This window comes from Bipolaris sorokiniana, assembly GCF_000338995.1.
Source record: "Bipolaris sorokiniana ND90Pr unplaced genomic scaffold COCSAscaffold_3, whole genome shotgun sequence".
NCBI lineage: Eukaryota > Fungi > Ascomycota > Dothideomycetes > Pleosporales > Pleosporaceae > Bipolaris > Bipolaris sorokiniana.
Genome location: NW_006911897.1, coordinates 2,029,716 through 2,056,524, shown reverse-complemented (window position 1 = coordinate 2,056,524; position 26,809 = coordinate 2,029,716). Strand labels below are relative to the sequence as shown.

The window sequence follows — 26,809 nt, the reverse complement described above, 5'->3', positions numbered from 1 at the left end:
GCTGTTCTATCAAAGCTTGATATAAAGCTCCGTACGCCTACTCCACCAGCTGTTCTAGAGGCTCTCTGGCAGGCTCGTACGCCTAGCAACACACGCGAGCTTGAAGCTCAATCGACGTTAATACGCGATCGCGTTCAGCGGCACCAAGGCTCATCGCCAGCTTCAATTATTGCAGCAATTGACCAGCTTAAGAAGGGGGCAGAGGTAATGATACTCTCGGCTGAGCTAATGCGCGATCGGATCACTAGCCTTGAGAGAGCTAATGCAGCAGTAACGAAGCGTAGGCAGCGTAAAAAAAAGCGAATACAGAAGCAAGGAGTGCTAACAAAGGGAGCTGGAGAGGATCTACTTGCTCAGCGTGAGGCTGATCAGCAGATTGCTCATGAAGAGCGTCAAGGAGGAGAGCGATCAGGTGCTAGTCGCCAGGCTCTTGCGCGCTGTAGTAGGTGTAGAGAGACTGGTCATAATACGCGTACATGCAAGAAAGATACTATAGGTACTACTTAATATATTATATTAATATATATCAAGATAGTTACATTGTGGTGGCGCTATACGCTTATAGAGGTGCGTAGGTTTAGTGGGTGCGCGACTCGCTTGCCTGCGCGACTCGCTTATCCATCACGTTAACCATATTGGAATTTAGCACAAGTAGACCTTCACCTTCACCTCCACCATGTAATAAAGTGTATTGTAAACAATAGTTTTCGAAAAGGTACAAAACGTGTAATTAAGATAATTCTCATAAAAAAAAGAAGCTCTAGCAAAAGCATTTAACTCGTCCCGAAATATATAAAGTAAGATCTGATAAATAACCGACACGACGACCACCGATTGCTTTTTGAAAAAACTAACCCACCCAGTACAAGATTCCATTTCTCATCCTTCTCCCTCCAGCCACCGGGTACTACCGACCCTGGGGACCTAGTAGTAATGCAGCAATAGCATCAACACAGGCATAAAACCTCTGACACACATCTGGTTGAGCAAGATATGCAGACGTCTTCTCCTTGATGATATCCTCATGACTCCATTCTTCCAGCGGAACATCTTCGAGGCCCGTGACATCGAAGCGGAAATATTTCATCCAGCTGCGTTCGATGAGGGCAGCGTGGTCGACTTCGAAGCGCTCGCCCCAGCCGCGTGCTTCGGCCTTGCGATCTTCGACGCTATTTGCCATTTCGGGGATTTCGCGGCTGCGGTCGAGGCCAACGCCTGTGCCGACGGAGACGATGATCATCATGTCGTTGGCGTAGCGGAAGAGCTTGCGGCATTCGTAGAGGATGTCGCGGACGGGGTTGTTCTTGGTGGTGCCGTGGTCAACTAGGCCTTTTTCTATTACGAAGCGTTGTGGGACGGCCTTTTCGGATTGTATGTATCTTGGGGCTGCTGAAGTGGCTTTCATTGTTTGCCATATAGGCATGTCTGGTTCCAGGTCTGGGCCTGTGATGCGTCGTGTTTGGTATGAACGTATTAGTGCTGCTCGGTTGGTGCCTGGTTGTTATTAGTACGATTACTACACGAAGGAGAGCATACCGCTAGGGTACGTACCGATATCCATTTGTGTTGTAATGGCAAATCTGCATATAGCATTAGACATTGTATAGAAAGACAAAGACATCACTCACACATCGCCCGAATCCGGTCGTCCGTCGAGCAGTATCTCATCAGGGTTGCCCAGCTCCTGTCGGACAACACTCTTGATAGCATCCTCTAACGCACTATCATCAACGCTTCGCACTTGTGCATGGGGATCCAAATACTTGAAATAATCCCTCTTGTTTGCAAAGACTTGCTTCGCAATCTGTTTATAAGCTTCCCTAGCTCGGTGGGCTTGCATCCGAAGCCGGCACAGCATAATGGCTATAATCCCTCCCAGAGAGCATCCTCCTGTCAAGTCAAAGATTTGGTGGCTGTCCAAGCGCTGCCCGACTTTGACACAGATTGCATTGACAAGTGATTCGACCAAGAGTAAGGCAGACAATCCTCTGATACCGTCGCCGTCAATTGAGAGTAGGATCTTAGTTTCTCTGGTGCGTGAAAGAATTGTCTGGGCTGATAGCACTGGTTTTGATGATGGATCCCGAAGCGTGGGATCACATGGAACATCAGCATGTTGAGGAGGTGACGGGTGGCCATTAGTGTGGTTCGCGTGGCTGTTGTGTATCGGAGCCAGCGGAACGAAGTTTGGAGGGCCAGCAGGAGCCTGATTTACACCATTCTGTGCTACAGACCGGTTTCCATATGGGGATGCATAACTAGTGGAAGTGTTTGGTAATGGAGGCGTACTGTGGTCGCGCGGCGACGCTGAAACGGCATGCTCAGTCACAGTAGATGGCGAAGGAGTCACCAGATCAGCCACAGGTTGCTTGATTAGTGCTGGTGGATGTTGACTGTGAGGATACGCTGAAGTCAGTAGCGGCGGACCCGTTGAAGGAGGTGGAGACGGCCACGGAGAATATTTGGAATATGGATCCCGGGCGAGTCGCGTCTCGGCTTCCTCAGCAACGCGTCGAATGTCTGGATCCCGAGCCTTGCTAGACCATATCAGCATGAGCGGGCGATGATAATGTTTGTGAGGCGCGACATACTACTTGACATAGCTAACATCCCAGGGCTCCCAGCGGCCAGAGAGGAGAAACTGTATCGAGGAGGGATATGCGGGGTCGTGGAAGTAGTGTGTGCCCTCTACGGGAGAGTATCGGACACAGCTAAAGTCCACCAAAGCCCACGACATTCCGCTGGTCTTGTTACTGTATGGTGACTAGGCTCTGTAGCGTCAATTAATCAGAATTGAGGTTACAAACGACCTTCTACTGAGCTCAACGAGAGTAGCGGTGGGCCGACAGCATGCCCGATGAAGATGCAGTAAGACACTAGCTGCCGGTGAGTGCTGGGCGGTTGATCAGGACGAGACAACCACAAAGAGGGCGTAAGTACGACCAATCAGGCAGAGGCAAGCGGCGCGCGTACAAGGTTTGTGCAGTGCCAGCCCATTGAACGGTACGTAAGGGCATGGGTAGTGTATCTGCGACAATGCGGCCGCGTTTGACCGGGCAGATAGGCTAGGCGATGGCACTCGGCAAATGGCGTGGTTAATGACATTGCGAAGCCGGGGCGGTTGTGATGGCCAGCTCATCCCTGCGCGGGCCTCTGCCGGGCCATGGCCGAGAGACGGTCTTGAGCTGTTGCCAGGTTGGGTAGCCGGATACAGCCGCTGTTAACGATTCGGACGACTGATGACATTGCTGTGTAGTGGAGTAGCAGACGGACCAAGGCTGGTAGCCTAGTGAGTTGGCGGCGTTGACAAGGGGCCACGCCCCCGCGGCCCGTAGCCGTACCGGTTGTTCGGTTAGCCGCCCCTCATGACCACTGTGCTGTCCTCTGATGCTGCTCTGCCTTCGATCTCGCACACCGCATGCCAGCCTTGAGATCTGTCTTTATTTAGTAGGTATGTACCCTTTTAGCACGTACTACAAAAGACGTGGCAGTGATCGACTACCCCCCAGTAGGGTCACGTGATGCCTTCAACGCATCTCCGCGGCTAATCTTCCAGCCTGCATAATCGTCACTTGTCTTTATGCACACCTGACTTGCACATACGCACGTTATATTCTGGCTACGACTGTATGCTACAAAAGCATGGACACAGTCCACTTGGCAGTTTTCAAACACCCTGCCTCGCCAAACCCCGTAACGAGGTCGTGGGATGCTTGGCGCTGCTTGACTACAATTGCGCAATGATGGGGCTCCAGGGCAGGGCAGGGCCAATCGCGTTACTTGGCTATTTCGACCCCAGACTATTCATGATGGAGTCATGTCCACCACCGTACGAGAATCCTGCCCCGAGACTCCAAACGCCGTATGCGTTGGCGCACTCACTCCGACATCAGTAAGAGCCAGGAAGCAATCGACTTTCCCATCGCGGGATATGCTGCTGTATCAAATTGACGATGAGGCTTAAGAAAACAAGATTATTGTCCCTGCTGTAGCTTGGAAAGGAATATTGGTTGCCGGAAGGATTGCAGGCTGGAGGAAGGATTGCCGAAAGGAGCGACCAAGATGAGCTGGATGCCTGGTTGAATGCGATTCAGCTATCCAAGTTTTATCGCCTTACCAGACAGCCATGGCGCTAGATCATACGATAACTGCCTAGCCATCTGTGGGGAAAGACAGTCTTTAACACTTTTGCCTAATCACAACCCAAAGGTGTCGGGTGACTCTCGTTCTAGCCAGAGCACAGAGAGAGGCAGGGGAGACAGGAAAGCAAGCCGATTTCCGCCAAACACACAGTTAGTGTCCAGTACAGATCTCAGAGATCGGTTGTGGTCCCGAGGTGTAACACCTGCGTGTAACACATAAAGACCCAGAAGAAGCCGGGAGGTAAACAAGAAGATGGTCTTGCGACACGTCTCCATTTGAGAACACGTCCGACGCCGACGAAGGCATCTTATATGATACAATTGGCTCAACTACTAGCCAATACTACAAGGCGCATTCGTGGTATTTAAACCAAGGGCTGGTAAGGCCCTATACACTTTTACTCACCAAGTAGTCCCTATTCCTTGCAAGCAGACGAGCCAATATATACCGAATCAACGCTAGAAGATACCATAGCTTTTACGTCGATCAAGGTACTCATGTACGTTCTGACTGGCCTCGCGTGTAAGACAACAGAGCCCCTACATCCACAGTGCATCTGGTGCCAGTACGCGTTTGACAGTTGGGTGTATAATGTATCGTCACAATGCAGACCAAAAGCGCGGTTTGGCATTCTATATACCTTTTGTATACGTACAAATGTACGCGTGCAAGTGAGATATTTAGTCAGTTGAGCGCGTCAGATTTGTGTCCACATTCATGGTGCGAGAGCAGTAGATATAAGAAAAGGCCAGGCAGTACAAGGTACTGGTAGTAAGCAAAGGAATGCGTCAGACACAGAGCCAATCGTCCAGAAACTTTGGTGTCCAGTAAGAGAAGCGTTTCACTTATCGAGATTTAAAGCCGCGCTCTAATCGACCTGTAAGCGTACACCTCGTGTGAAACAAATGCGTAACAACGCCCAACTTTGGTTTTCGAAGCGTATTCATTTCTCGCCGAGTCAATTCGCTATGAAGACTCTAGCTTAGTTTGTTCATGCAGCCCATGCTCATGTCATATCATGAGCTCCGAATCCCACAGAAGATGAACCGAATGAAGTTGAACTCCGAACCAATTCACATGCAGCACATTTTCCAGCCACTCATAATCTATGCCTTCTCAGCAGCAGCGGCCTTGGCCTTGACACCCCTAGGCTTTGATGGCTTGTCAGCCTTGACGGGCTTCTGGCTCTTGCGGATGGCAGAGGCCCTGGCGACGGCGTCCTTGCGGAGGTCGGGGCGGTAGTTGCGCTTGGTGGTGGCGTTGACAATGGCAGAGTAGGTCCTAGGGCCGTCAGCAAAACTCCTAGGGTATCCCCAGGTATCCTCATGTTCGGCTACCGGGGCAGTGGTTCGAAGAGACGTACTTGCGGGTGGACTTGCTGGGGCCGAAGGTGGTGGTCTGGATGGCGGATGCGGGTTGGTGGTGCTTGTCGGCCTTCTTGGTGAGAAGAGTGACACCACCATCCTTGCCGGGGATGACACCGATAGCCTGATTCACATTATCAACACCGTTTTCTGGGTTATCTGGTGTTCGCGCTTGGCGTAACCGAAGATTGTGGTAGCCGTACCTTGTTGGCGATTGAGCCCTCGTTCTGCGCAAAGTTAGCGAAACACGGCCCTAAAATCCAAAACGGACTGCATACCTTGCGGCTGTAAATGTTCCTCAGGTTAAGAGGATCGCGCGAGAACTGAACGCCATTTGCCCTCTTGACGAGCGTGGAGCTGCGTCCCTCTGCCGATTGTCAACGCCCATTCCTCCGTCTTTCGTATACCAGTTTTTGTTCACTCACTGGTAATCTCCCAGGCAAGGTCGTGCGAGATAGTGGTGGCCATTGTGTCTGTATGGAATGTGGATACGGACGATGTCAATGAAAGTTCGCCAATATTGAAAGGTAGGGCCTCGTCTGCATTTCCGCATGCGTTTAGTGCGTGTTTCGGGGATGGATCAACATATGCGCCGACGCTGACACTGCCGCCAAGCAGCGGAGCGGAAGTGACGACGCATGAGCGTGAGGCGCAGCCTAAGGTTCAGGCCGTGACAGCCGAAACGTCTTGTCCGCGACTCCGTTGTCACGCATCACCGTCGTCCGGGATAACCGCACCTATGTCCCTGCCTGTGGCGTGAAGACCCCGCGTCTCCGCATTACCATCATAGTCCATCACACATCCATTTCCTTTGTTCTTTGTCACCACTCTCACATCGCGTTCCTTGCAGATCGATAGAGCATACTAGTAGGAATCCGCTCTGTCGCATACACCACAATCCCATCACCAAATCGCAAGTACCATCGCCAACATGGAGTACCTATTCTACTCGGTCTGCTTCTTTGTCCTGGCCCTTGCAACAGGTACTTTCCTCGCATCCCACCTCACTGCTAGTTACTAACACACCACAGCCGCATACTTCACCCGGCACCGTTGGATCCACGCCCTACCCATCCCTGAACCCATATATTCGCGCCTACCAACCTCCTTCCGCGACGATATCGAAGCAGGCCTATCGTCGTCAGCATTTGACCTCAGTGGCAATGTAGAATCTGGCGACTCGCGCCAAGGCCTTGATGACGCGGGGAAGAAGGAGGTCATGCGCATCATGAAGCGACAAGGTGTCGACTTTGACGAGGCGCGCAGAATATACATGCAGGATCGATTCAAGAAGAACAATATTGGAGCTGACGGAATCCCCCGCGATCCAAAGTTTGTCAGCTTCTCGTAATAGTGGCCAAGCATGTGGAATCGGGCGATGCATCACAGGACTATCTCGTACATCATTTCTTTTGTTTTAAGTCTGGATTTGACAAATTACTGCTTTTCATTTGTTGCCTCGAGTGGGCTGGTTATATGCGGCTTGAGATGAGCAGACGTACGTGGGTCTGCGCATATGGGTTTCAGCGCCAAGTGTCTTTGCTTTCTTTCATTTCCGTCTCGTGTTCCTTCTCTTCTACTGACTATTACAGCATTTCCTCGAATAGATCTTCGTATATCTCTGCATGAGAATTATCCTACTGTATACCTTGCTTTCTATGTGTGACTTTATACTGCAACGTTGGAGCAGCATCCAGGGATCAACACCGGGATCAACTCTACCGCGTGCTGGTGGTATGGCTACAGGCTAAGCTTATTGACTGATCCCTAGTACGTACTTGAAGCACCTATGATGGACACGTCGAAGGCGCGACGCTTTTGTATGCAGCGATAGGCCTGCTGCTACCTGTTCTTACACCCAAGCATTACTGTATCTATCTAGGTGCTTGTGAGTAGCCTGGAGGGCCCCCAAAACCGGGTGGGGGGGCCCCAAAGCCTGGTGGTGGAGCTGCGAATCCCGGAGGTGGAGGAAAGAAATTTGTTGGGGCACCGCTCGGTGGGCGAGCAGGCAGGCCCGTTGGAGGAGGAGGGAGTGACGGGTGACCGATAGGAGCGGCAGAGGGTGGTCTGCCATAACCCGCGGGTCCGTTGGGCACAAAGCCAGGAGGCCCGCTCGGTGGACCATACCCTCCTGGCCCGCTTGGCGCGCCGGGTACGCCTCTTCCATCTACAGGCATAGCTGGTCCTGTTGGAGCAGCGCCTGGAGGAAGCTGGAAAAGATGTGCTGGCAGAGGCTGAACAGCAGGTGCAACTCCGTGAGCCTTGGCTTGTTTGGCAAGCATACGTTCGGCTTCGTCTCCATGTCGCTCGCCTTTGCCATCCTTCTTATACGCATACTGAACTGTGATCTGTTTGGACATGATGTATTGATTGTGCATACTGGCGATGGCCGCATCTGAGGATTCGAAATCGCCGTAGGAGATGAAACCGTAGCCTTTGGACGCGGTTGTAACTTCGTCGCGCGCAACCTTTGGCGCATTTACCAATGGTCCGAACCGGCTGAATGTGTCGTACAGAGTCTTTTCGTCTACGCCTGGATCGAGATTGCCAACAAACAGCTCTGCGCCAATCTCGACATTCTTTTGCTTATCTGCGGATGCCTTGTTCACACGTATCCGGCTTCCGTAAAGCGCAACATTGTTGAGAATTTTAGAAGCATAGTCGGCTTCAGCTTCTGTATGGAACTCGACGAAGCCGAAACTTTGGTGCTGCCCATTGACACGATCGACTGGCATATTCACGTTGCGTACACGACCGGTGTTGAGCATCAGCTCGTGAAGGATACGGGGTGTGACGCGCTCATGGAGATTACCGACATATACGGTGGCTTCTTTGTTCTGCTCCCTGTACATTGATTAGGCCATGCTAGTTGTTATTGATTTAGAGAACGTACCAGTGACGGGCGCTTGGAGCCGACATGGCTGAAATTTAGCGAAGTAAGCGTCAAAAATCAGATATCTCAGATCGCACCACGTTCTGCGTGTGTCTAAGACGGTTGGCTGGGCGCGAGGGATGTCGTGGCGTGTTGAAGGTGGAGTTGAATATGGCTGAAAGATCTCGGAGCTCTACAGTCCAGTCATGCGCTAGTCCATATGTGGTTAATTTCGCCCAAGTCTCCGGCCCGTGCATGGACCCCAAGATTTTGAGCTTTGCGCATCATCGCAATCACGCCCACCAAGCCCCCCGTCACCCATTTCGTCACCCATTTCGTCACCCGTCCTGACTTGCCCAAACCGACAGTCAACCACACAGCAATCATGTATCAACTATCGGAAGAGTCCAAGGTAGGCTACAATTCGTAAAGACAGACGCAGGAGGCACACATTGACCGTCTATCAGGAGCGCATTGCCCGCATCATCGATGTCTCCCGTGTCGCTATCCACTACGGCTACCTTCCCCTGATTCTATATCTCGGTTACTCACGAAGTGAGCCTAGACCATCTCTCATCCGGTGAGTATGGTGTTTTTGTTTTGCGCTCATTAGCGAATAAGTCCGCTTTCTTGTTGGATTGAGGCGCATTTACCTCCTCGCACCACGGAGGCGTAGAGTCTGCTCGCATGTTTCTTTGGAACACTCTCATTTCGGAAATTTATATTTGTCTGCGTCTAGTGATTTTTGGTTACCTTACTAACTTGTGCAGTCTCTTCTCTCCACTTGCGTAAACACCCCAACGAAGACATGTCAACGACCGTTTGCAGAATTTTTGTACGATACTACGCTCCTAAGCATATGGAATCTCGGGCATGGTGATTTCAGCCACTTGAGCCTGCAGGATCATTTGTGGCTTGATGCGTGCGCCTACTCTTCTCCTATTTTTCTACTCCAATTGGCCGTCGGCGGGCGGCTCCTCGGGGCTGTATATCTATATCAGAACATCCAAGACAGATTAATGTACCCTGAAACATGACACCCGCCGTGGGGGTGTTCAGTCTAGACTGCAGTCTGCCATTGGCACCAAACGTAAGCATCTCAAACATTGCGTGCTATATTTGTTGGAATTGGTCGTGTCCGAGCTTAAAGTCGTGTCCGTACCCTTGTTGGTTGAATACGTCGGCGCTTGCCATGTTTGAGCACCTGTGTGGGGGGCTGAGTACCAGCCGTGTGGTGAAGATAAACATACGCCAATGACGAGACGCTGCTTACCCCACGTGGCTTGGTGGTTCGCCTACGCACTTGAGCATCAGGCCCCAATGTTCTTCTACTTCATCCTCCGCCAAAGCGAATATTTGACACCTTACCTTTGTAGTACGCCTCGCCATGGAGCCCCATACCCGAGTGCATGGCCTTGGGCCGGCTCTGACTGGGTCGCGAGCTCTCACCCCATAGCCCCACGTCTGCCGTGTCTACGGTATAAGCGTCTCCCACAGACTGTGTTTCCGCTAGAGTTTATGTGCTGATCGCTCTACTACCATTGATATCGCCTTTCCGTCTTTGCCGCCTGCCCGACTGTTTATCGCGTTTCAGTACATGAACCTTACTGCTCGCTACGATGACTGTCCCCAGTATTGGGGACATTCTCATGTTATCTCAGAAAGCCTGGAAGATTGGAAGCGCATTCGCTGCTTGCCAAAAGCAAGCCCTATCTGACCTCAGTTGCATCGAAGTTGAAATTGGCGGTCTAGCCAAAGCACTCACGCTACTGGCAGAGACATTATATGCCGAGTGCGAAAGCGATCTACTGCAGAGTGCTGACCAGCAAACTCGAGCCGGATTTGCTGCTATAATCGGATCCTGCAAGCGAGTAGTCGATGATCTCGATTCTTTAATAGATGAATACCAGGTCATCAAAAAGCATAGGACTGTGGGCGGTTTCGCAATTGAGCGAGCATGGAGTGACTTGGTACTAGCCGAGTACAAGACGATCCCTTGGACCACAGAAGGTGGTGACCTGGACAATCTGAGGGACTTGCTACAGGTGCATAAAAACTCAATAACTGTTTTGGTGCAAGCATTACAAAGGCTAGTGACGCCGGTCTCGAAGCCTCCAATGACTAACACTGAGTAGCAAGTCCTCAACTCGCTTAGAACGGGTAGTGAAGCCGATGGCCGAACGTATCGACAGTATGTACACCTCAAACAGCAGCCTCGATCAGCAGCTAGATGAGGTCCATCGCGTGGTACAGGATCTCAATATAATGTCACGAGACTCTGCCGCGCCACCCGTCCCGCCAAAACATCCCGCACGAACACCAAGTACTGGAGATGGAAGCTACCAAAGTCCAATGCTTGACCATTCAGACTTATCAAGATCTCCACCGCGGAATCACAACCTCAAGATATCATTACCTTCGATTCCCTACAACCCGAGGTTATCCCAGTACTCGACAGGTAGTTTAACCAACGGCCCGCCAACTCCTTTACCCATCAGAGAAAGTGTCTCAGAGGCAAGTCTCATGGATTCATCACTACGCCACTCGAGCAGCAGTTATGCATCTTCTGAAGCTGGTCAAAGTTCTACCGGATGGCAAAGTCCACAGCCAGCAGCGAAACAGTTACGCCTCAGCCGTCAGCAGTCGATATCAACCAGAAACGGCCCGGCTTCTCCAGAGATACGGGATCAGACACAAAGACCCAACAACCGGTATTCGACACTACATTCTTCTCCAATCCTTGGGCCTGAATCTCCACATGAGCGGGGAAGAACACTGTCGCAAGCTGAGATTGAGAAACTTCACCGAAGCGCGACAACGGCGAGCCAGCGAAATGCTTTTGAAAAGGAAGCTTTTCGTAACTCGGCTATACTCTGTGATGTGTAAGCCATGACCCTTTATCTCATTTCTCGCATAATACACAGACCGTTTTCTTTATTGATAGAGACAATTTTCCATAAACTAACAACAACCATACAGCCGGGGCAAAGTAGTAGAATACTCTCACCGTATCAACCGCGACGACCCCAGAGACGTTGAAATGATCCCCGTCTGCACCGACTGCCGCATAGCCGTAGTACGCAAACGCATCACTGACCCAGAAACCCGAACCGTCCGTGTCGTAACCTCCATTTGGGTCTTCAGCGATGACACCCAAGTCCGCATGGAACTCCGCATGCAAGACGAACACATGTACATTCCCTACGCAAGCTACTTTTCCCCCGCCAAAGTCTCCATCACCGTCCCCTGCGAGCTCAGATTCTATGATGTAGCGCATGCAGCCGGCCCGGCCCGCGTGGCGCAAACCAGTTGGGTGAATTATGTGTTTGATAGTCCTCAGTGTAAGTTTTATCCAAATACTCTCACACAACCTTTTCTCGTATTCTCGAGAAAGAAAACCTCCCCAAACCCGCAAATAGAAAGGGGGGAAAGTTAAACTAATACCAAGAAGCCTCCGCACTCTTCCAAAACGAACTAATGGGCCGCACCCTCCTCGCCATCTTCCGCACCGAAAAAACTCTCCGCACCCACTCGGGCCTCTCCAAATCCTTTGCCTACGCAGAACAAATGTGCGGCCTTGAAACCCTGCGTATCTGGCAAGACAACGATACCGGTGCCGTAATCGCCCTCTTGCATTTCTCAGCCGATTTCCGCACGGGGTATCTCGCCTTTTACTTGAATTCCGCCCGTGACCCGCTTAGTGTCAAGGACGATGGCATGAGACAGGTCAAGATTCGCGGGTTAAAGGTTCCCGTGGATGGGGGACCGCAGGTCGGGCATGGTAGTGGTAGTAATGTGAAGGGGAAGGATAAAGTGGGGAGTGTGAATGGGGCAAAGAAGAAGAAACGACAAGATAAGGATGATGGGGTGATTAGTGGGGCGAAGATTGAGTTTGCGAGTGAGGTGGAGAAGAGGGAGTTTTTGGACTTGTGTAGGGTTATGCAGGGAAATTTGATTGAGTTGCCCGAGTTGCAGGGAGTGAACTGAGCTGGGCTTGGGAGAAGAGAGATACGAGGGGATTTTTCTTCTTTTTTTTTGGTGGAGAGTAACGGTGTTTTGGATTGATTTGGTTGCTATGACGATATGTGTCGGGGGTTTTTTTAGAGGGATCGAGGTAGAGATACTTATTCCCTTTTAGTTTTTCGTCTAAGAATGATCTATCTACTTGGCACAATTTCCATCTAGCAGTTAAACATGTCCCTAAAAATAAACACATCGCAAAGTAGGTCAGAAAATCAAATGAGAACTATGGTTGGGCAAATCCTTCAAGTTAATTAAAATTTCATAATGCCATACGCTCTCCATCTACGTGGTATCCCTCCATCCCACCCCCACCAAAGCTCAAAACAACGTAAACGCACACAAGACCCAGCGTACATGTATGTCAATGCATAAACGCACGCCAAACTCCCCACACAGAGCCCTTACCTTGACCAGTTTCCTGCCACATAAGTACGCAATTTTCCCAACGTACATGAAAAAAGAAGAAGTAGAAGAAGAGGAGGAGGAGGAGGAGGAGGAGGAGGAGGAGGAGGAGGAAGAAGAAGAAGAAGAAACAAACAAAGAGACAAAGTGACTCCAAGAACGGCCACTATGCAAAAGTCACACTTGCTCTTCAACTGTCAATTCTCCTTGAGAGTTTCCTCAATCGTCACGGTTATCGTTCAATCCTTTCTCACCAACCAAGCCCCTTCACACAAAAGCCGGAGTGAGGTCGCGCTTGGTTCCAAGACGAGGCGAACACTAGTCGCCATTGACTTGCTCAGCACCACCCCCATTGGTATGAGTAGTGCCCATGTACCGTTGCATGTAGGTAATGTAGTCAAATTTGGGAATGTCACGGTCTTCTTGCATGTCTGGACCTTGGTGCTCAGGCATAGTAGCAAGAAGGTCATCAATGACCTCATCGGGTACAAGGGAATGCCGGAGGTCGAGCTCTGTGACGTATGGCTATGATTTGAGGTTAGCATTTGGCTTTGTGTAAACAACAGAATGCATAGATGACTTACCTTGCCGTCGGCGACTTCCCTAAACGAGTCAAAGACTTGCTCGGCTGTGTTTTGGTCTTCAGTCTCGTCAACCATGAATCGAATAAACTGTTCAAACGTGACAAAGTCCTTGCCGCCGCTCGTTTCACGGAATCTCTCATGCATTTCGTCCTCGTCGTAGACCAGTCCCAAACTTGCCAGTGCTGCTGAGAATTCCAGTTCTGCTAGCGAGTTGGAAACATCGCGGTCAAAGTGGCGGAAAACGGATTCGAACTCTTCTAATTGAATGGGCGTCAGGTTGGTCATGTTTCGGGCAACCATTTGGTTCTCGAGGAAGGCGAGCTTTTTCGACACGGAATTGCGGACCAGACCCAGCTCGTACTCGAGTTCATCGTACGTATATGTTGTAAAGTCGTTTTCTTCAATGTTTGCTTCAGCGCATTGCTCATCAATCGACGCTATGAGATTCAGGTACTCGTCCAGTGGTGCAAGCGACTTGCTAATCTCTTTGGTGTGCTCAAGTTGGTCGTCAACATCGCCTTCGAGGGCAGAAATTGATGTGGATAGTGTGTTGAGGGCGAGGGCAAAGTCGTTTGCTTTGTCAGCAAAAGATTTTCGCAGGGCATTCTTGATGTCTCGGATTGTTTCATTGATGATCTGGGAGCGCTGTCGTTCGGCCTTCATCAATCCTGACCATGCATTATCGAGCGCGTCGAGGCTAAGTTCCGCTGGAGGCTCGTACGGTCGCAATCGGTATGTGGCTAGCTTGGTCCTAATGTTACCCAACAGCCCAACAAGGTCCGACTTCTCCGCAACCCATGTCCGCTTGTTCTTGCGCTTCCATGCCGTAAATTCGGTGGATTGGGCCCTTGCATCGGCATATGTCCCGTCGAATTTGGCTTCCTCCCATTGTGACTGCTGCTTAGCAATCTGGCCTAGCAGCTCGCGCATGCGCCTTTCAAAGTCGTTCTGCATCTGCCATGCTCCTTGCATGTTTGCCACAAACTTTTCTACTCTTCGGCCGGCGTTTTCGACTCGTTCCATCTGCGAGAAAGCATGGAACCAGTAGGCAATGTATGTCATGAGGGATCGCTCATCAGGCTTGGGCACATCGCACACATCCTCCACATCGAGCAGGTCGGGGATGCCAATCTCCTTGGAGGCAATGTCGAAAGCGAGTTGCATGTTTCCGCGATGGTCGTTCTTGTCGAGGCTATCGTAATCGATGAGGTCGGGACGATGAATGTCGAGCAGGGCACAGCTGTTTGCGTGTTAGGTGAACGGAATGTGGGGAGGGGGGAAACACCATGTTCAACTCACAATGCTAATCCATCGTTCCAGCTTGTGGAGAAGTCGCGTACTTCGACTTCATCGTAGCAAGCCGTCTTTCTCTGACACCACAGCAAGAGACCCTCCTTTGCACTCAGACCCTCTTCGTTGATGTCGCTAATGGTGAAGCGGAGAATGAGGGTCCATATGAGACCAAGGATGATCTTGCTATTGCCGTCGACGACATCCTCAGCACCAGTGTTTGTGAGTTGGATCCTCCTACTCCGGATGAAGTCGAGTGACTTGTTGACGTTTTCAAACTTTTGGACACGGAGCTTTGGTCGTGAGGCATATCGGCCGAGGGACTCGTTGCTGAGGATCTCCAGGAGGTGGATCAGGATGATCTGGACAGGGTTAGTGGGCGGGTGCGGGGGCAGAGAGAAGGAGAGGCGGGGTTACATACGCCATCAGAGAGGTCTGTGATGAGGTCTGAGATCTCGACGCTCCGGATCTTTAGTTTGCTGTTGAGCCTGCATTGGTGTGGTTAGTAGTGGCGCGGAGAGGGGGGCGGGCAGAGATGGGCACCATTTGGTGAAGGTCTTTTGCTGGACGTTGACCCATTGCTGTTCAAGCGGCGCCATGTTTGGGGTGCATCAGTGCTCGGCGAGGGGGTAGGCACACGGTGGCAGGAGTCGGAAGGTGTGGATATGCGATGCAGGCTGACAATGAGCCTCGTTGTGTTTTCCAACGGCCAGCCAAAACAATGGATGGATGGCTCACTGCGGGCGCGGACTCGGCTGTCGGTGAGACCCCGGTCGAATGGTAGTGGGGCCCCTGGGTCCGCTCGCTTGTCGGGTGGCCTAGAGGCGGAAGAGGGCAGTGGTTGGTTGGTTGGACTAGACTTTTGTTTTTTATTGCAACAAGACGGGATTGGCGGTGCAATTGGTGTTGATGGCTGCGGGTAAGAATGGCTATGTAACCGCAATATGAGGACGCAAGGGAGGCGCAGCGAGCAGATTGGATGGCTTTGTAGGAGGTGCTGCCCCCACTTGCCTCGTAGGTGGGTGCACGCTGATTGGGCAGGCGCCGTGTGTACTTATGTGTGTGTGTGTACTGCATGTATGTACTCTATCGCAGGTACGTACTTTGCTGGGTGACGGCCATGGCGTGGATGATGGCTGTAGCTACGTCTCACGTGCCAGGGTACTTGGAAAGTGTTTGTTGTCAGTCTGGCATGCTTGTTAGCACCGTTACCGTGGGGGGTAAGTTGAATTAGCCAAGATGCGGACAGGCGGGCTTGGGCGGCAACAGGCCACTGCGCCAGGCGGTGTGAGAAGTCAATGGTATTGGATGTAACCATGTAAGTATAGTTAGTGGAGGGAGCGTGTTTGTAATCCATCCTTACATAACTAACTACTTACAGGCCCAGGTGGGAAGGAACGAACCACTTGGGTAGCTGCGAGGAAAGAGCGACTGACCACAATGTTCCTTCCTATTAAGCTCGCCTGCATCAACCTTGCTCGTCACGGCTGCCAATCAACAGCTTCGTGTTGTCTGTGTAGTGTACATAGATGGATATAATGTACTCGCTACATACATAATACATAAATATATAACTATCGATGCCCGAGCACAACCAGCACCTTTGTCTCTGCACAGGCCCAATCAGCAGCAATTTCCGAAGACATGTTGGAGGCCATGATGCTGCTGGATCGCCCCGCTGTCCGGGCGAGATGATGGACAGGGTGGAGGAAGCTTCTTGGGCTTTTCCATGCGCATAGAGAATGCAAACACATTGATCTCGTGGCGTCCTCTTGCAATGACGTGCATGGCCGACGGCTGCTGGGGCAGGGATGGTAGTTGGTGTGTCGACAATGTAGCATGTGTCTATTCGGGTGTAGACCAAGTATGTATGTAGCTATGTATGGACATGTACTAGATACTTAGTCGATACATGGACGTCTACCTAGTCAAGACAGCCACCCACTGGCTGCGGACGGCGTCGACCCGAGGGTTGAAAACGGGCCAGGGCATGGATGCTCGGTGCATCGAGTGCCGCTTGACGTGAAACGCTCAACCAGACGGGCTACATGTATGTACTGCCTAGTCCCTCCGAGGCCATCATGGGCGACATTTGCGTGACAGCCAGGCCGGGCTATGGACGCCAGCTGCAAGAGTTTCAGGCGCCGGCGAGCGCTGCGCTCTGAAACGTTGATAGCCATGACGCCGCCACCGTCTTCTAGTACCACTGTCGCGCCTACGCGCCCATGAAACACATAGTCGCCCCCTTGGCCTGGACAATCGGCAGCATCTGCATGCCCATGGCGCTCATTGTGCCCATTCCGCCCACTACGCCTCCACTCGAGAGTTGCGGGCGCACGTGAGAGGGGCGTTAGCGCGCCGTCTGGCTGCACATGTGCATGCTCCACGCTGAGCCAGGAGAAAGGGCTCCACTAGTAAAGACTGCCCGCCTCGACGATACACCTCTCACCACACAGCCCTCTCTCTTTTGTTGGCTGCCCAACCCTCTCCTATCCACCCTGACCTCGCCCCCATCCCCCCATGTGGCTTTTCCATTGAGCCCATCCCTGGTGTGCGACGCATTGCCCTTCTGAACCATTGGCAGCCGCACCCGCTGCCCTCTCAGCACTACTGGCCCGCCCGCCAGCTGCCCAAGCCCTCGCATTGCTGCTGGCCCGCTCCGCGCGACGCTCCACCCCAAAGACTCGCCCGCTGCTGCTCCACCATTACCACGCCCTCTGCCGACGCCCAGCCCGCTGCGCAATTGTCAACCCGACCCGAGTCTACTCTCTTTTTCTTCTTTCTTCTCCTCCTTCTCTCTCACTCGCGCTCAAGGCTGCGCCCTCCCCCGCTGCCTGTTGATTCCATCCACTACCCTTCACCCCGCCATTCACCGTATCCCCCAGCACTCACCATTGCATTTCCGAGGTGACTACGCGCTCCCCGGACGCTGTCACAATTGCCTGCAAAAGGCCCCTCGAGCTATTGTCTAAATTAGAGGTTGCCCATGTAAGTGTCCTCACTGTTCTCTTCGCCTCTCCCGCCCCTTCTTCAGCTATCACTCGTCTACGGCCTTTTTTTTTGCTTCTTCGCAGCAGCCACCGTGACTACTCGCCGGAGCCTGGTCCGACTCTGGTAGCACACGTCGCTGTTCGTCAGCCTACGCAGACTCCAACTAATCACGACATCGCAGCATGTATTCCCGCGAACAGTTCATGAACCCTGGTCCCGCACCGCGGCCACCGACAGATCGTCCCCGCCTCGCCCTTACCCCAAACACCAGCAGCACGCTGCCAGGCAACATGGCTGGCCTAAGTATGCAGTCGCCTGGTATGAACAACGGCTCTCAAATGTCCCTTGTTCGCACACAGACCGAGAGAAGCGGCTCGTCCACGTCCACAGTCAAAGAAGGCATGGTCAAGGTCAAGGACGAAGGCCTGTTCAAATCCTTCGTCTGGGCAGATCGCTGGCTGGTGCTGCGCGAGTTTGAGCTCAATTTCTTCAAGAGCCCAAACGCCTCAAAGGTATCCAACTCCATTCAACTACGAGACATTCTGGGTGTCGAGCGATCCGACACGCAGCCCCTGTCTTTTGAAATCACCCGCGCACTCAACCCCAGCAAAGGCTCGTCGCCACCTCGCGATGGTCCCACCAAGATCATTACATGCAAAGTCGAGACCGATGATGAAGTTTACTCGTGGATCGATAGCATCTACCAACGATGTCCTAGCATGGGTGGCGTCAGCAACCCCACAAATTTCACGCATAGAGTACACGTAGGCTTCGATCCAAACAGCGGTGCTTTCGTTGGCCTGCCTGTCGAATGGGAGAAGCTGCTCACCGCATCTGCACTTACCAAAGATGACTACGCAAAGAACCCAAAGGCCGTTCTCGAGGTCCTCGAGTTTTACACTGAGAAGCTTGTCAAGCGATCAGAAGACCCCCAACAATATCCAAGTCTTACACCCACCCCACCAGGCAGTGCCGGCATGGACAAGCAGCTGGGCTATTCAGGCGGCGGAAATTCCGTTGCACCTCCACGCCCTGCACCCCCTGGTGGTTACCCACGCAAGGATAGTTACAGCTCCAGTCGCCAGAACACACCGCCTCAGCAAGGCTATTCTAGCCAACAAAACTCTGCCTCACAGCAACAGCAGCAGCAGCAACAGGACCGCTATGACCAGGAGAGGAGACGACAGGAAGAACAGGCAAGGATGCAGCGCGAACGTGAGCGACAGAGACAGCAGGACTACGAGCGCGAGCGCGAGGAGCTGGCTGCGTACAATGCTTCGCTACCGCAGAAAAAGGTTCCATTGGCCCAACAAGAAATCGGTGGGGGCAGCTACGATACACGCGACACAAGCCCTTCAGGCCAACGATACAACCCCAGTCGTCCTGCGCCATCAACTCCAGGCGCGGCGAGGAACCAGCAGCAAGCACAGCAGCCTCCAGGTTCATTGCGCCAGATGGCTGCACAGCGTCCAGCTCCGCCAGCTCCTCAACAACAAAACGGCAACTATGGCTCTTCTCCTTCCAAGTCATCTTCTCAACAACAGCGCCCGCCCGTTCAGCCCAACAGCAGCTACAAGGGCTCAAGCGGACAGGTCCCTCGCGTCAATAATGGCCAGCAGCAGCAGCAACAACAACAACAACAAAAGCAGTACCAGGGCTCATCTGCTGCTCCCAAGCCATTGAATGTTGCTAAGCCTGCCGCTCCCGTCAGCGATGCTGTCAAGAAGGCCGAGCAGGCCCTCACAGCCAAGCCCAAGGATGAGCCCCAACGCAAAGACGTGCGCATGTCGAGCATGTCAGAGAGCGAGGTCATGGCCAAACTCCGCGAAGTCGTGTCCAAGGAAAGGCCCCTGGATTCGTACAACAAGCAAAAGAAGATTGGCCAAGGTGCTAGTGGCTCTGTCTACGTAGCTCGCATCCGCGAAGGCGCCACGTCACCAATGGCCAGGAGGGTCATGCAGGAAAATGGACCACGTGCTCAAGTTGCCATTAAGCAGATGGACCTTCGTAATCAGCCCCGCAAGGAGCTGATTGTGAATGAGATCATTGTCATGAAGGATAGCAAGCATCCCAACATTGTCAACTTTTTGGATGCTTTCCTGCAAGAAGAGCAGTCCGAACTTTGGGTCGTCATGGAGTTTATGGAGGGAGGTGCTCTAACTGACATTATTGACAACAACCCTTCCATCAGCGAAGACCAGATTGCCACCATTTGCTTCGAGGTCAGTTCTTTTTTTTTTTGCATTCTTCAAACCACATGCTAACTTTTGCTAGACTTGCAAGGGTCTTGAATATCTCCACAACTTGAACATTATTCACCGAGACATCAAGAGTGATAACGTCTTGCTCGATGGCCGCGGTAATGTCAAGATTAGTACGTTTTCGCTTATCACGATCTCTCTGTACCCTACTAACCCGTTACAGCGGATTTTGGATTCAGCGCCAAGCTCACTGAGCAACGTAGCAAGCGTGCAACCATGGTCGGAACCCCATACTGGATGGCGCCTGAGGTCGTCAAGCAAAAAGAGTACGGCAACAAGGTCGATATTTGGTCTTTGGGTATCATGGCTATCGAAATGATCGAGTCCGAGCCACCATATCTCAACGAGGAGCCCCTCAAGGCCCTGTATCTCATCGCCACCAACGGTACCCCTCGTCTCAAGAAGCCTGACAAGCTTTCCAAGGAGCTCAAGGCATTCCTGTCGGTCTGTCTGTGTGTTGACGTCAAATCGCGAGCTAGTGCATCGGAGCTGATCAGCCATGACTTCCTCAAGAGTGGATGCAGTTTGGCAAGTTTGTCTCAGCTGCTTAATTTTAGGAAGAACGGAGGCCACTAAGCACCTTGTAACCAAACGTCGAGTCAGGAGTGATCGAAGCGACACCAAAAGAGTAATGGCGGGTGTTTTCACGAAGCGTTCTGGACTTGATCGATACCCTTTTTATGCTCATTTTACACTATATCCAAGACGCGGTCTGGCCACGTTCCTTTTTTTGCAGTCGATGACCTATTATGGAACCTAAACGAGCGCTGGGCCGTTCAAACCTCCCTAGCATTGCCCGACTGGAATCTTGGCGGCCACGTCAGAAAAGAATTACACATTGCTTCCCGTACCCACGATACTCTACTTAGTCTACTTGGTTCACTGATGCCGTTTCATAAGATGGTACAAGTTTTCGAGCTGCTGCTTTGCCGAACAAGAAGACTGATATCTGATACCCCAGTGGAAGCGGACTTCACCCTACAACGTTCCAAAACATGCTTCATTCGGCCATGGGAAATAAGTCTTTGGCATTGGGCAACGGGGTAACTTGTATCATCTTGGCCTTCACCTTTTGCGCTTCTCATCCTTTTATATATCCCCTTTCCACCTCTCTCTACACAAGTGTTTATAGCGCAAAACGATATCATTGGCGTGAAAAGGAACTAAGAGGGTTTTCTTTTTATTTGAAACGGCAAACTCTTTTTTTTCTTGATGTGCGATCTGGACATCGCTGGTTGCGAAATCTTTCAGGGGGTTCTTGTTTTTTTTCTTATAACTTTCATACTTGCCCAATTCCTCTCTATGCTCATGTTTGGGAGCCAAATGTGAATAACGGGTAGACTCAATGACAGTTTTATAAAAGATTTAATTTTTGTTTTGTTTTACATAAATGTCAAATATTGGTTTATGGTTCTGCTTGTGTTATGAAGTGTGATGGTACTTGTCTGATTTGGTAGATGTCATTTGATATTTTGGTTCGGGTTTACTTGTCAAAGTGTCATGTTGACAGAATTGACATGTAGGACCTGACAGATGTGTTCTGTCAACCGAGATTATCAAGCTCGATGAAGTACAGTATAAGATCTCGTCTTCTCAAAGAAGAAATTTCACCGTGATCGGTTCGTTCCCAGTTAAACTCGTCGCAGTAGATCAGAAAAGACAAATTCCACAACCTGAATCCAAACTCGTAATCAACCTTCACATGAAGACGTCGTCTTGCCATGTCCCATGTAATACATTCCACTCCTCACCTCCCTCGATAGATCCAAGACTGTACTTGGAAACCACGCAACTCACACATTCCGCACAAAATGAAACCCACCTCTCCGATCCCTAAACACCATCCCCCCGGCCTCCCCCTTCGGCCCCCGACTAACCTGCCTCTCAAGCACCCACTCTTCTTCCTTGCCAGCATCATAGACTTCGACCGCCGCCGCCGCCGCCGCGTCCCCACCAACACGTGCTTGAAGCTGTCCATACGCCACTGTCTCATACGCCGCTGGCTCGCAATCCGCAACGTACTCACTGAACCGACTGTATCTTGTGCTGCCGTCTGAAACGCGGACTGGGAGGCGCAAAGCGGAGTGCTGGGGGATGCGGGCTGCGAGGGGTGCGGTGAGGGATGGGATAAGGGGAGTTGAGTGGCCCGCCGGGATGCCGAGACGGGATGCGATGGCGGAGGCGTGGCGGGTGCTTGTTAATGTGGAAGATGAAGGAGACGCAGAAGGTATTGTAGTAGACTGAGATGGATCTGGTGGTGTACTGGTGTCCGGGCGAGGACGAATGGGAAGCACCATGCGGGCGTTCGTGTAGCGTATGTACATTAACGTATCGTTTTGTGACTCGTTTGGGCGTGGGGGGCGCTGTGGCGGGGGACTGCTGCGAGGCGTGAAAGGGGTGGTGGTGAGGTGTTCGAGGACAAGCGGGATGTTTGCGTCTTGGGATGTGGGTGTTGGGCGGGACATGGGGCCTGTACCTCTTTTGGCCTTTTTGAGCGTCGGGCGTGGAGGGCGGTTGCTGCTACGTTTGGGGAGCGGTGGTGGTGATGGTGGAAGAGCTGAGTAACGGGTTGGTAGTGGGATGGTGAAGTCGACTGGAATTTGAGGGACTGGTGGTGGCGGAGGCGATCTCGAATAGGACTTCTTGTTGCTGTTGAAGATGCGGGAACCTGGAGTGTGGATTTCATGTTAGATTGAGACTGAAGTTTGGAAATAGACAAACAGAGAAGACGGAGTGAGGAGTGGCTAGATTTACCCTTATTCTTCAAGGCCGCAAGATTCGAGCATGACTTCCTGAGATTGGACATACTGAACGCATTGCGATACTTCTTCTTCTTGTTGGATGTAGCAGGCGAACGACGAAACGCCTGTGTGTCGTCATCGTCAGAATCGTCGTAGTCTGGCAGAAGATCGAAGTCGTCGCTGGCCTCATGACCAATGACACATGGTCTGGCTGGAGGCATCAACGTAGACGACGAAGAATTGAGCCGCAGAGCTGGTTGCGGTTTAGCTGCTTTGTCATTCTTGCGGCGAAAGGGCCACACCACTTGTCATTTAGTCAATATCTGACTTGTGTGTAGAGGTGGTTTGGGTGATACGCGAGGGAGAGTAAGAAAGAGACTGTTCCTACCTTTTCTTGTAACAGTGCTGTCAATACCAGCGTCGAAGTCAAAACTCGAGGTGTTGTTGATTGCCACCTTCTCCTCTGAAGATGCACCTTCTCTGAAGAAACGCGACGCTATCACCTTTTGTATCAGTACGGTTTGAGAGAGGATGGCAGTCGCTGGTGATCTCACCGTGCTGGAGGAGAGAGAGCTCAACTTGCTTACCTTTACTTCGGAAACTCTTCATCTTGAATACAGCCGATGGGCAACGAGTATAGTCGGGCGATCTATTGTCTGGTTTGCAAGAGCAATTGAGTGACCTGGACAGTGGCTTTGCTTCAAGTAGGCAAGGGAGCAAAGCAAACAGGCTTTAGCGTAAGATCCAGCCTCGAGCAGGTGATGAAGTATTCTGAAGCGATTCACAGTGAAGTGCGTAACGGGTAGTGCAAAGCCAGTACTCGCATTTGGCGCTAGTAGTAACTGAAAGTGAATACTAAATCGACCTGAAGCGGCAAACGAATACCCATTGTCTGATAGGCGGGCTATTAGTCTAAGTCAGATGCCCGAACCGTTACGCCAGAACATTCACAAGGCAGTTGGACGCAAGCCGATACTCTGCATTGTCCATGTGCTAGAACCATAGTACCTTGCTTAAACAGTGACCTCTTAACATTGGATAAGCACAGAGGATAAGAGGCTCAAAGTGTAAACAGAAACATCAATCGAACGTCACCTCACCATCACAGAATCAGACCAAAAAAAGCTATTGTTGGACATGAAAACCCTGCACCCCTCATAGGAGCGTCAGAGCCGAGCATCATGCCCTAATGTTTTTTCTTGATTTTTTACTTGAGAGATTTGTGGTGTTTGTAGTGATGAAAAAGTCGAGTCATGCCTGGATCCAGAAACGTGGACAGCAGACGATTGTCGGAAGAAGCTCACCTCACAAAGCCAGTCGAGACAACCCCAGATGTGCATATATGCACCAAAACATCAAAACATGATGTTGCAAAACGCCAGTCGACCAGCTCTTAGAACCCCGTGCACATGCAGCCAATCCATGAACCATGACAAAGAAAAGTTCTTGTGCTGGACTGAGCAACTAGGACGACATACCCAGCAATCCATACTACGTCCACCAACAGTGAATGACTAGTCATTCAAAAACGCCAGAAACTCCAAATAAACGATAGTAAGGTCATAGTACATGACGATATGAAAAGGCTAGAAGACCCATATAGACCAAAGAAAGTGTGTATATGAAAACACTAGTAAGTAGAATGAAAGATGCGCGAATATGGACAGGTAGAAAGTAGTCTACCTCACGGTTGAGGCATCGCCGGCCGTGTTGAGATTAAGCAAACGCTTGAGATCCTGCTCCAAAGCTAAAGTTTCAGAAGGGGTGGATGTCTTCATCGCCGGGGCAGCTGTGGGTGCCGTGGGTGCAGAGGTCTTGCGCTGCTTAGCAGCGACCGACGAAGGGACAAAAGACATCATGGTGGTAGAAGATTTCGGTGCAGACGCAGGAGAGCCGTTGGCGGCTGCTTTATCAAACTTGGGTCCAGGACCAGATCCAGATCCAGTCCTCTGGCCCCTTGTTTGGTAATTGTCAGGACGACGCTGGTGTGGCTGTCTACCAGGCGTGCGCCTTTGATTTGGGCTTTGTTGGTAAGGCGGCATGGAAGGGCCTGCCTGACGGGGTGCATTCGGTGTTGCTCCATTGCCCTGGGGGAAGCCGTTGGGTCCCATTGGGTGAGGCTGAGAAACAGACGCAAAACCCTTGAACCCATCTTGCTGAAGCATTGGGGAATCAGCACTGATTTCAGTGCGAAGGCCCGAGTTGCGTTTGGCCGAGTCGCCCTGGGCTGCCTTGAACAGTGGAGAAAGGTTCTTGTTACCGTAGTAAAAGTCGGACGGGTCCTGGTTTGTGGGCTGTGCTTGAGGGGTAGTGGGACCAGATGCCGTTCGTCCAGGAGTCCGACCGTCATGGAAAGGCGAGGGCGATAGATGTGCTTGAGGTCCTGGTGGGCCGTGAACACCTGCCCGAGGTGGTGTTGCAGCAGTGGGTTTCTTTTGTGACATGGAAAGTCGACTAAACAGGTCTTGAATGACATCGTTTCCATTACCTTGCTGGTGAACGTCTTTGAGTTGAGGGACGCCATCGGGATCGGTCATGGAGCGCTGTGAGGTGGATGCTGCTGGAGGTGCGGGGGACATGTGCGCATGCTTGCTCTCCCCGTCAAGCTCTATAGGGAAGATGCCATTGAGTGAATGGTAAGAGTCATGTTTGAAGTGATGAGATCGCCCGGGGTTTACTGCTACAAACGGGCTGTTTGAAGGAAGACCTCTGTTTTGGTTGTTGGCCCTCTCTGCTGCATCGGCCCTGAAGAGAAGATCCAAGGGAGACTGCTCATGGCGTGGAGGCGCAGCCATCGGGGCACGAGAAGGAGAAGCAGAAGGGCTCAGTGAGCCCGAGTCAGAACTGTCTTCAGGCGGAGGGGTTGGTGGGCCAGCACGGGTCTTTGCGGGCACAGAACGAGAAAGAAACTTGGGAATGGGCAAAGCAGAAGGCGCCGGAGACGCGTGAAAGGTGGGCCCAGCATAAGCGGCCTGGATTTTGATAGGAGTTGCAGACGGGTTAATAGGAACGGGGTCCGATTCGGCAGGCGGAGAGACGCGATCAGAAGGTTTCGGCTGAGTGTGCTTCTTCATGCCGCGCGAACCGGCAGACATGTGACCATCTTCACAGGGGAAGGTGACACTTTCGGCGAGGGCGCCTTGTGCAGAATTCTTGCTCGGGGATACAGGTAGGCCGTTGCGCTGATTGTAGCCATTTTGCACGCGGTTATTCCGTGGTTTTCTTTGTGACTGTCTTCCGGCGTTGTTGTTTTGGGGCAGCTGAGCTGGGCTCTGCGGCTTTCCGCGGGGCGCTCGTGGAGAGGCGGTGATCTGAGTTGTCGACATTTGAGGTGTAGTGGGGTGTTCTGTATGGGGAGAAGATTATCTAGAGGGTCGCAGGCGGACGCTCTTTGTTCGAGATGTGGAAGTGGGATGAATGGAGCGCGATGACGCGGGTTGTAGTTGAAGGGATGTCTGTGTCTGGTGTAGTAGAAGTGTGCAAAGGTCGAGTGGTAGAGTGTTCATATCCAGTTCCGCGGGGTAGAGATAGGCACGCGCCTTCGGGTGATGTAGGGCGAAGAGAGTGAGGGAGGGTGTAGTGAAGAGTGTCGGGCGCATCAGTCGGTGCCAGCGCGGAGGTGGCTGAGGTCAAACAAGGCTGATCTCGGCACGGCGCACTGACGCTTGCGGCGGCGGCGGCGGCGGCGACGTAAGGCTGAACGGCTGTTACTGTGAAACAGACGTCGAGCTGGGGCAGCAATGGGGATTCTGACACGAATCGTCCCTTTCCGGCATTAATTTCAAAGCGTGTGTTGCTGGCTATTTCGCATTGCCCTTTGTCTGCGGTGTCATCGCAGACGGTGACGTGAATGGGCCCTAGTCTTGGCGTTCGCTCGCTGGCAGCTGGAGCCTGACGGATGCACGTTGCGCCTTCAGCCTCCATACCATTCGGACCAATACTTCGCCACCCCATAGTAACCTGGTTCTGGTTCTGTTTCTGGTTGGAGCTGGAGCTGCTACCTGTTCCCGCCCACCTACTACACACCTGCGGCCCGTCAAACTCCGCTCTTTGTCCACGCTTCAGCCTCCGACTCTACACATCTCCCCGCCCCCACCAGCTTCGAACCGCCTTCATCGCATACTAATCATGGCGGACG

General features: G+C 52.0%; 11 protein-coding genes across 11 annotated transcripts; 5 read left to right on the top strand and 6 right to left on the bottom strand.

Moving 5' to 3' along the window:
- Nucleotides 1-654: 654 nt before the first annotated feature.
- On the bottom strand, nucleotides 655-2,844 carry COCSADRAFT_136852 (uncharacterized protein). Its single transcript, XM_007699069.1, has 4 exons — nucleotides 2,592-2,844; nucleotides 1,629-2,537; nucleotides 1,552-1,580; nucleotides 655-1,494 (listed from the first exon to the last, which is right to left on the bottom strand). Exons 1-4 carry the CDS (start codon nucleotides 2,735-2,737, stop codon nucleotides 908-910), a joined length of 1,671 nt encoding a protein of 556 aa, XP_007697259.1. The 5' UTR covers nucleotides 2,738-2,844; the 3' UTR covers nucleotides 655-907.
- A 1,145-nt stretch (nucleotides 2,845-3,989) lies between these two features.
- COCSADRAFT_291411 (uncharacterized protein) lies at nucleotides 3,990-4,460 on the top strand. Its single transcript, XM_007699068.1, has one exon. It carries the CDS (start codon nucleotides 4,084-4,086, stop codon nucleotides 4,360-4,362), a length of 279 nt encoding a protein of 92 aa, XP_007697258.1. The 5' UTR covers nucleotides 3,990-4,083; the 3' UTR covers nucleotides 4,363-4,460.
- Nucleotides 4,461-4,833: 373 nt separating this feature from the next.
- Nucleotides 4,834-6,038, bottom strand: COCSADRAFT_34442 (uncharacterized protein). Its single transcript, XM_007698424.1, has 5 exons — nucleotides 5,933-6,038; nucleotides 5,786-5,874; nucleotides 5,711-5,734; nucleotides 5,507-5,631; nucleotides 4,834-5,424 (listed from the first exon to the last, which is right to left on the bottom strand). Exons 1-5 carry the CDS (start codon nucleotides 5,973-5,975, stop codon nucleotides 5,250-5,252), a joined length of 456 nt encoding a protein of 151 aa, XP_007696614.1. The 5' UTR covers nucleotides 5,976-6,038; the 3' UTR covers nucleotides 4,834-5,249.
- Nucleotides 6,039-6,438: 400 nt separating this feature from the next.
- COCSADRAFT_82654 (uncharacterized protein) lies at nucleotides 6,439-6,858 on the top strand (the record flags this gene model as incomplete). Its single annotated transcript, XM_007699067.1, has 2 exons — nucleotides 6,439-6,490; nucleotides 6,539-6,858. 2 exons carry the CDS (start codon nucleotides 6,439-6,441, stop codon nucleotides 6,856-6,858), a joined length of 372 nt encoding a protein of 123 aa, XP_007697257.1.
- A 523-nt stretch (nucleotides 6,859-7,381) lies between these two features.
- Nucleotides 7,382-8,426, bottom strand: COCSADRAFT_168831 (uncharacterized protein; the record flags this gene model as incomplete). The annotated part of the gene is made up of 2 exons (XM_007699066.1): nucleotides 7,382-8,351; nucleotides 8,401-8,426. The coding sequence occupies 2 exons, from the start codon at nucleotides 8,424-8,426 to the stop codon at nucleotides 7,382-7,384; spliced, it is 996 nt and encodes a 331-aa protein (XP_007697256.1).
- A 243-nt stretch (nucleotides 8,427-8,669) lies between these two features.
- COCSADRAFT_179266 (uncharacterized protein) lies at nucleotides 8,670-9,523 on the top strand. The gene is made up of 3 exons (XM_007699065.1): nucleotides 8,670-8,791; nucleotides 8,847-8,959; nucleotides 9,150-9,523. Exons 1-3 carry the CDS (start codon nucleotides 8,765-8,767, stop codon nucleotides 9,169-9,171), a joined length of 162 nt encoding a protein of 53 aa, XP_007697255.1. The 5' UTR covers nucleotides 8,670-8,764; the 3' UTR covers nucleotides 9,172-9,523.
- Nucleotides 9,524-9,871: 348 nt separating this feature from the next.
- On the top strand, nucleotides 9,872-12,366 carry COCSADRAFT_197410 (uncharacterized protein; the record flags this gene model as incomplete). Its single annotated transcript, XM_007699064.1, has 4 exons — nucleotides 9,872-10,472; nucleotides 10,519-11,261; nucleotides 11,359-11,720; nucleotides 11,831-12,366. The coding sequence occupies exons 1-4, from the start codon at nucleotides 9,999-10,001 to the stop codon at nucleotides 12,364-12,366; spliced, it is 2,115 nt and encodes a 704-aa protein (XP_007697254.1). The 5' UTR covers nucleotides 9,872-9,998.
- A 756-nt stretch (nucleotides 12,367-13,122) lies between these two features.
- On the bottom strand, nucleotides 13,123-15,277 carry COCSADRAFT_82283 (uncharacterized protein; the record flags this gene model as incomplete). Its single annotated transcript, XM_007699063.1, has 5 exons — nucleotides 13,123-13,329; nucleotides 13,389-14,628; nucleotides 14,688-15,040; nucleotides 15,100-15,166; nucleotides 15,222-15,277. The coding sequence occupies 5 exons, from the start codon at nucleotides 15,275-15,277 to the stop codon at nucleotides 13,123-13,125; spliced, it is 1,923 nt and encodes a 640-aa protein (XP_007697253.1).
- Nucleotides 15,278-17,495: 2,218 nt separating this feature from the next.
- Nucleotides 17,496-20,716, top strand: COCSADRAFT_291354 (uncharacterized protein). Its single transcript, XM_007699062.1, has 4 exons — nucleotides 17,496-17,666; nucleotides 17,851-19,891; nucleotides 19,944-20,043; nucleotides 20,094-20,716. Exons 2-4 carry the CDS (start codon nucleotides 17,852-17,854, stop codon nucleotides 20,504-20,506), a joined length of 2,553 nt encoding a protein of 850 aa, XP_007697252.1. The 5' UTR covers nucleotides 17,496-17,666; nucleotide 17,851; the 3' UTR covers nucleotides 20,507-20,716.
- Nucleotides 20,717-21,723: 1,007 nt separating this feature from the next.
- COCSADRAFT_179262 (uncharacterized protein) lies at nucleotides 21,724-23,280 on the bottom strand (the record flags this gene model as incomplete). The annotated part of the gene is made up of 4 exons (XM_007699061.1): nucleotides 21,724-22,598; nucleotides 22,739-22,975; nucleotides 23,060-23,167; nucleotides 23,259-23,280. 4 exons carry the CDS (start codon nucleotides 23,278-23,280, stop codon nucleotides 21,724-21,726), a joined length of 1,242 nt encoding a protein of 413 aa, XP_007697251.1.
- A 989-nt stretch (nucleotides 23,281-24,269) lies between these two features.
- COCSADRAFT_291347 (uncharacterized protein) lies at nucleotides 24,270-26,348 on the bottom strand. Its single transcript, XM_007699060.1, has one exon. It carries the CDS (start codon nucleotides 25,995-25,997, stop codon nucleotides 24,351-24,353), a length of 1,647 nt encoding a protein of 548 aa, XP_007697250.1. The 5' UTR covers nucleotides 25,998-26,348; the 3' UTR covers nucleotides 24,270-24,350.
- Nucleotides 26,349-26,809: the final 461 nt, after the last annotated feature.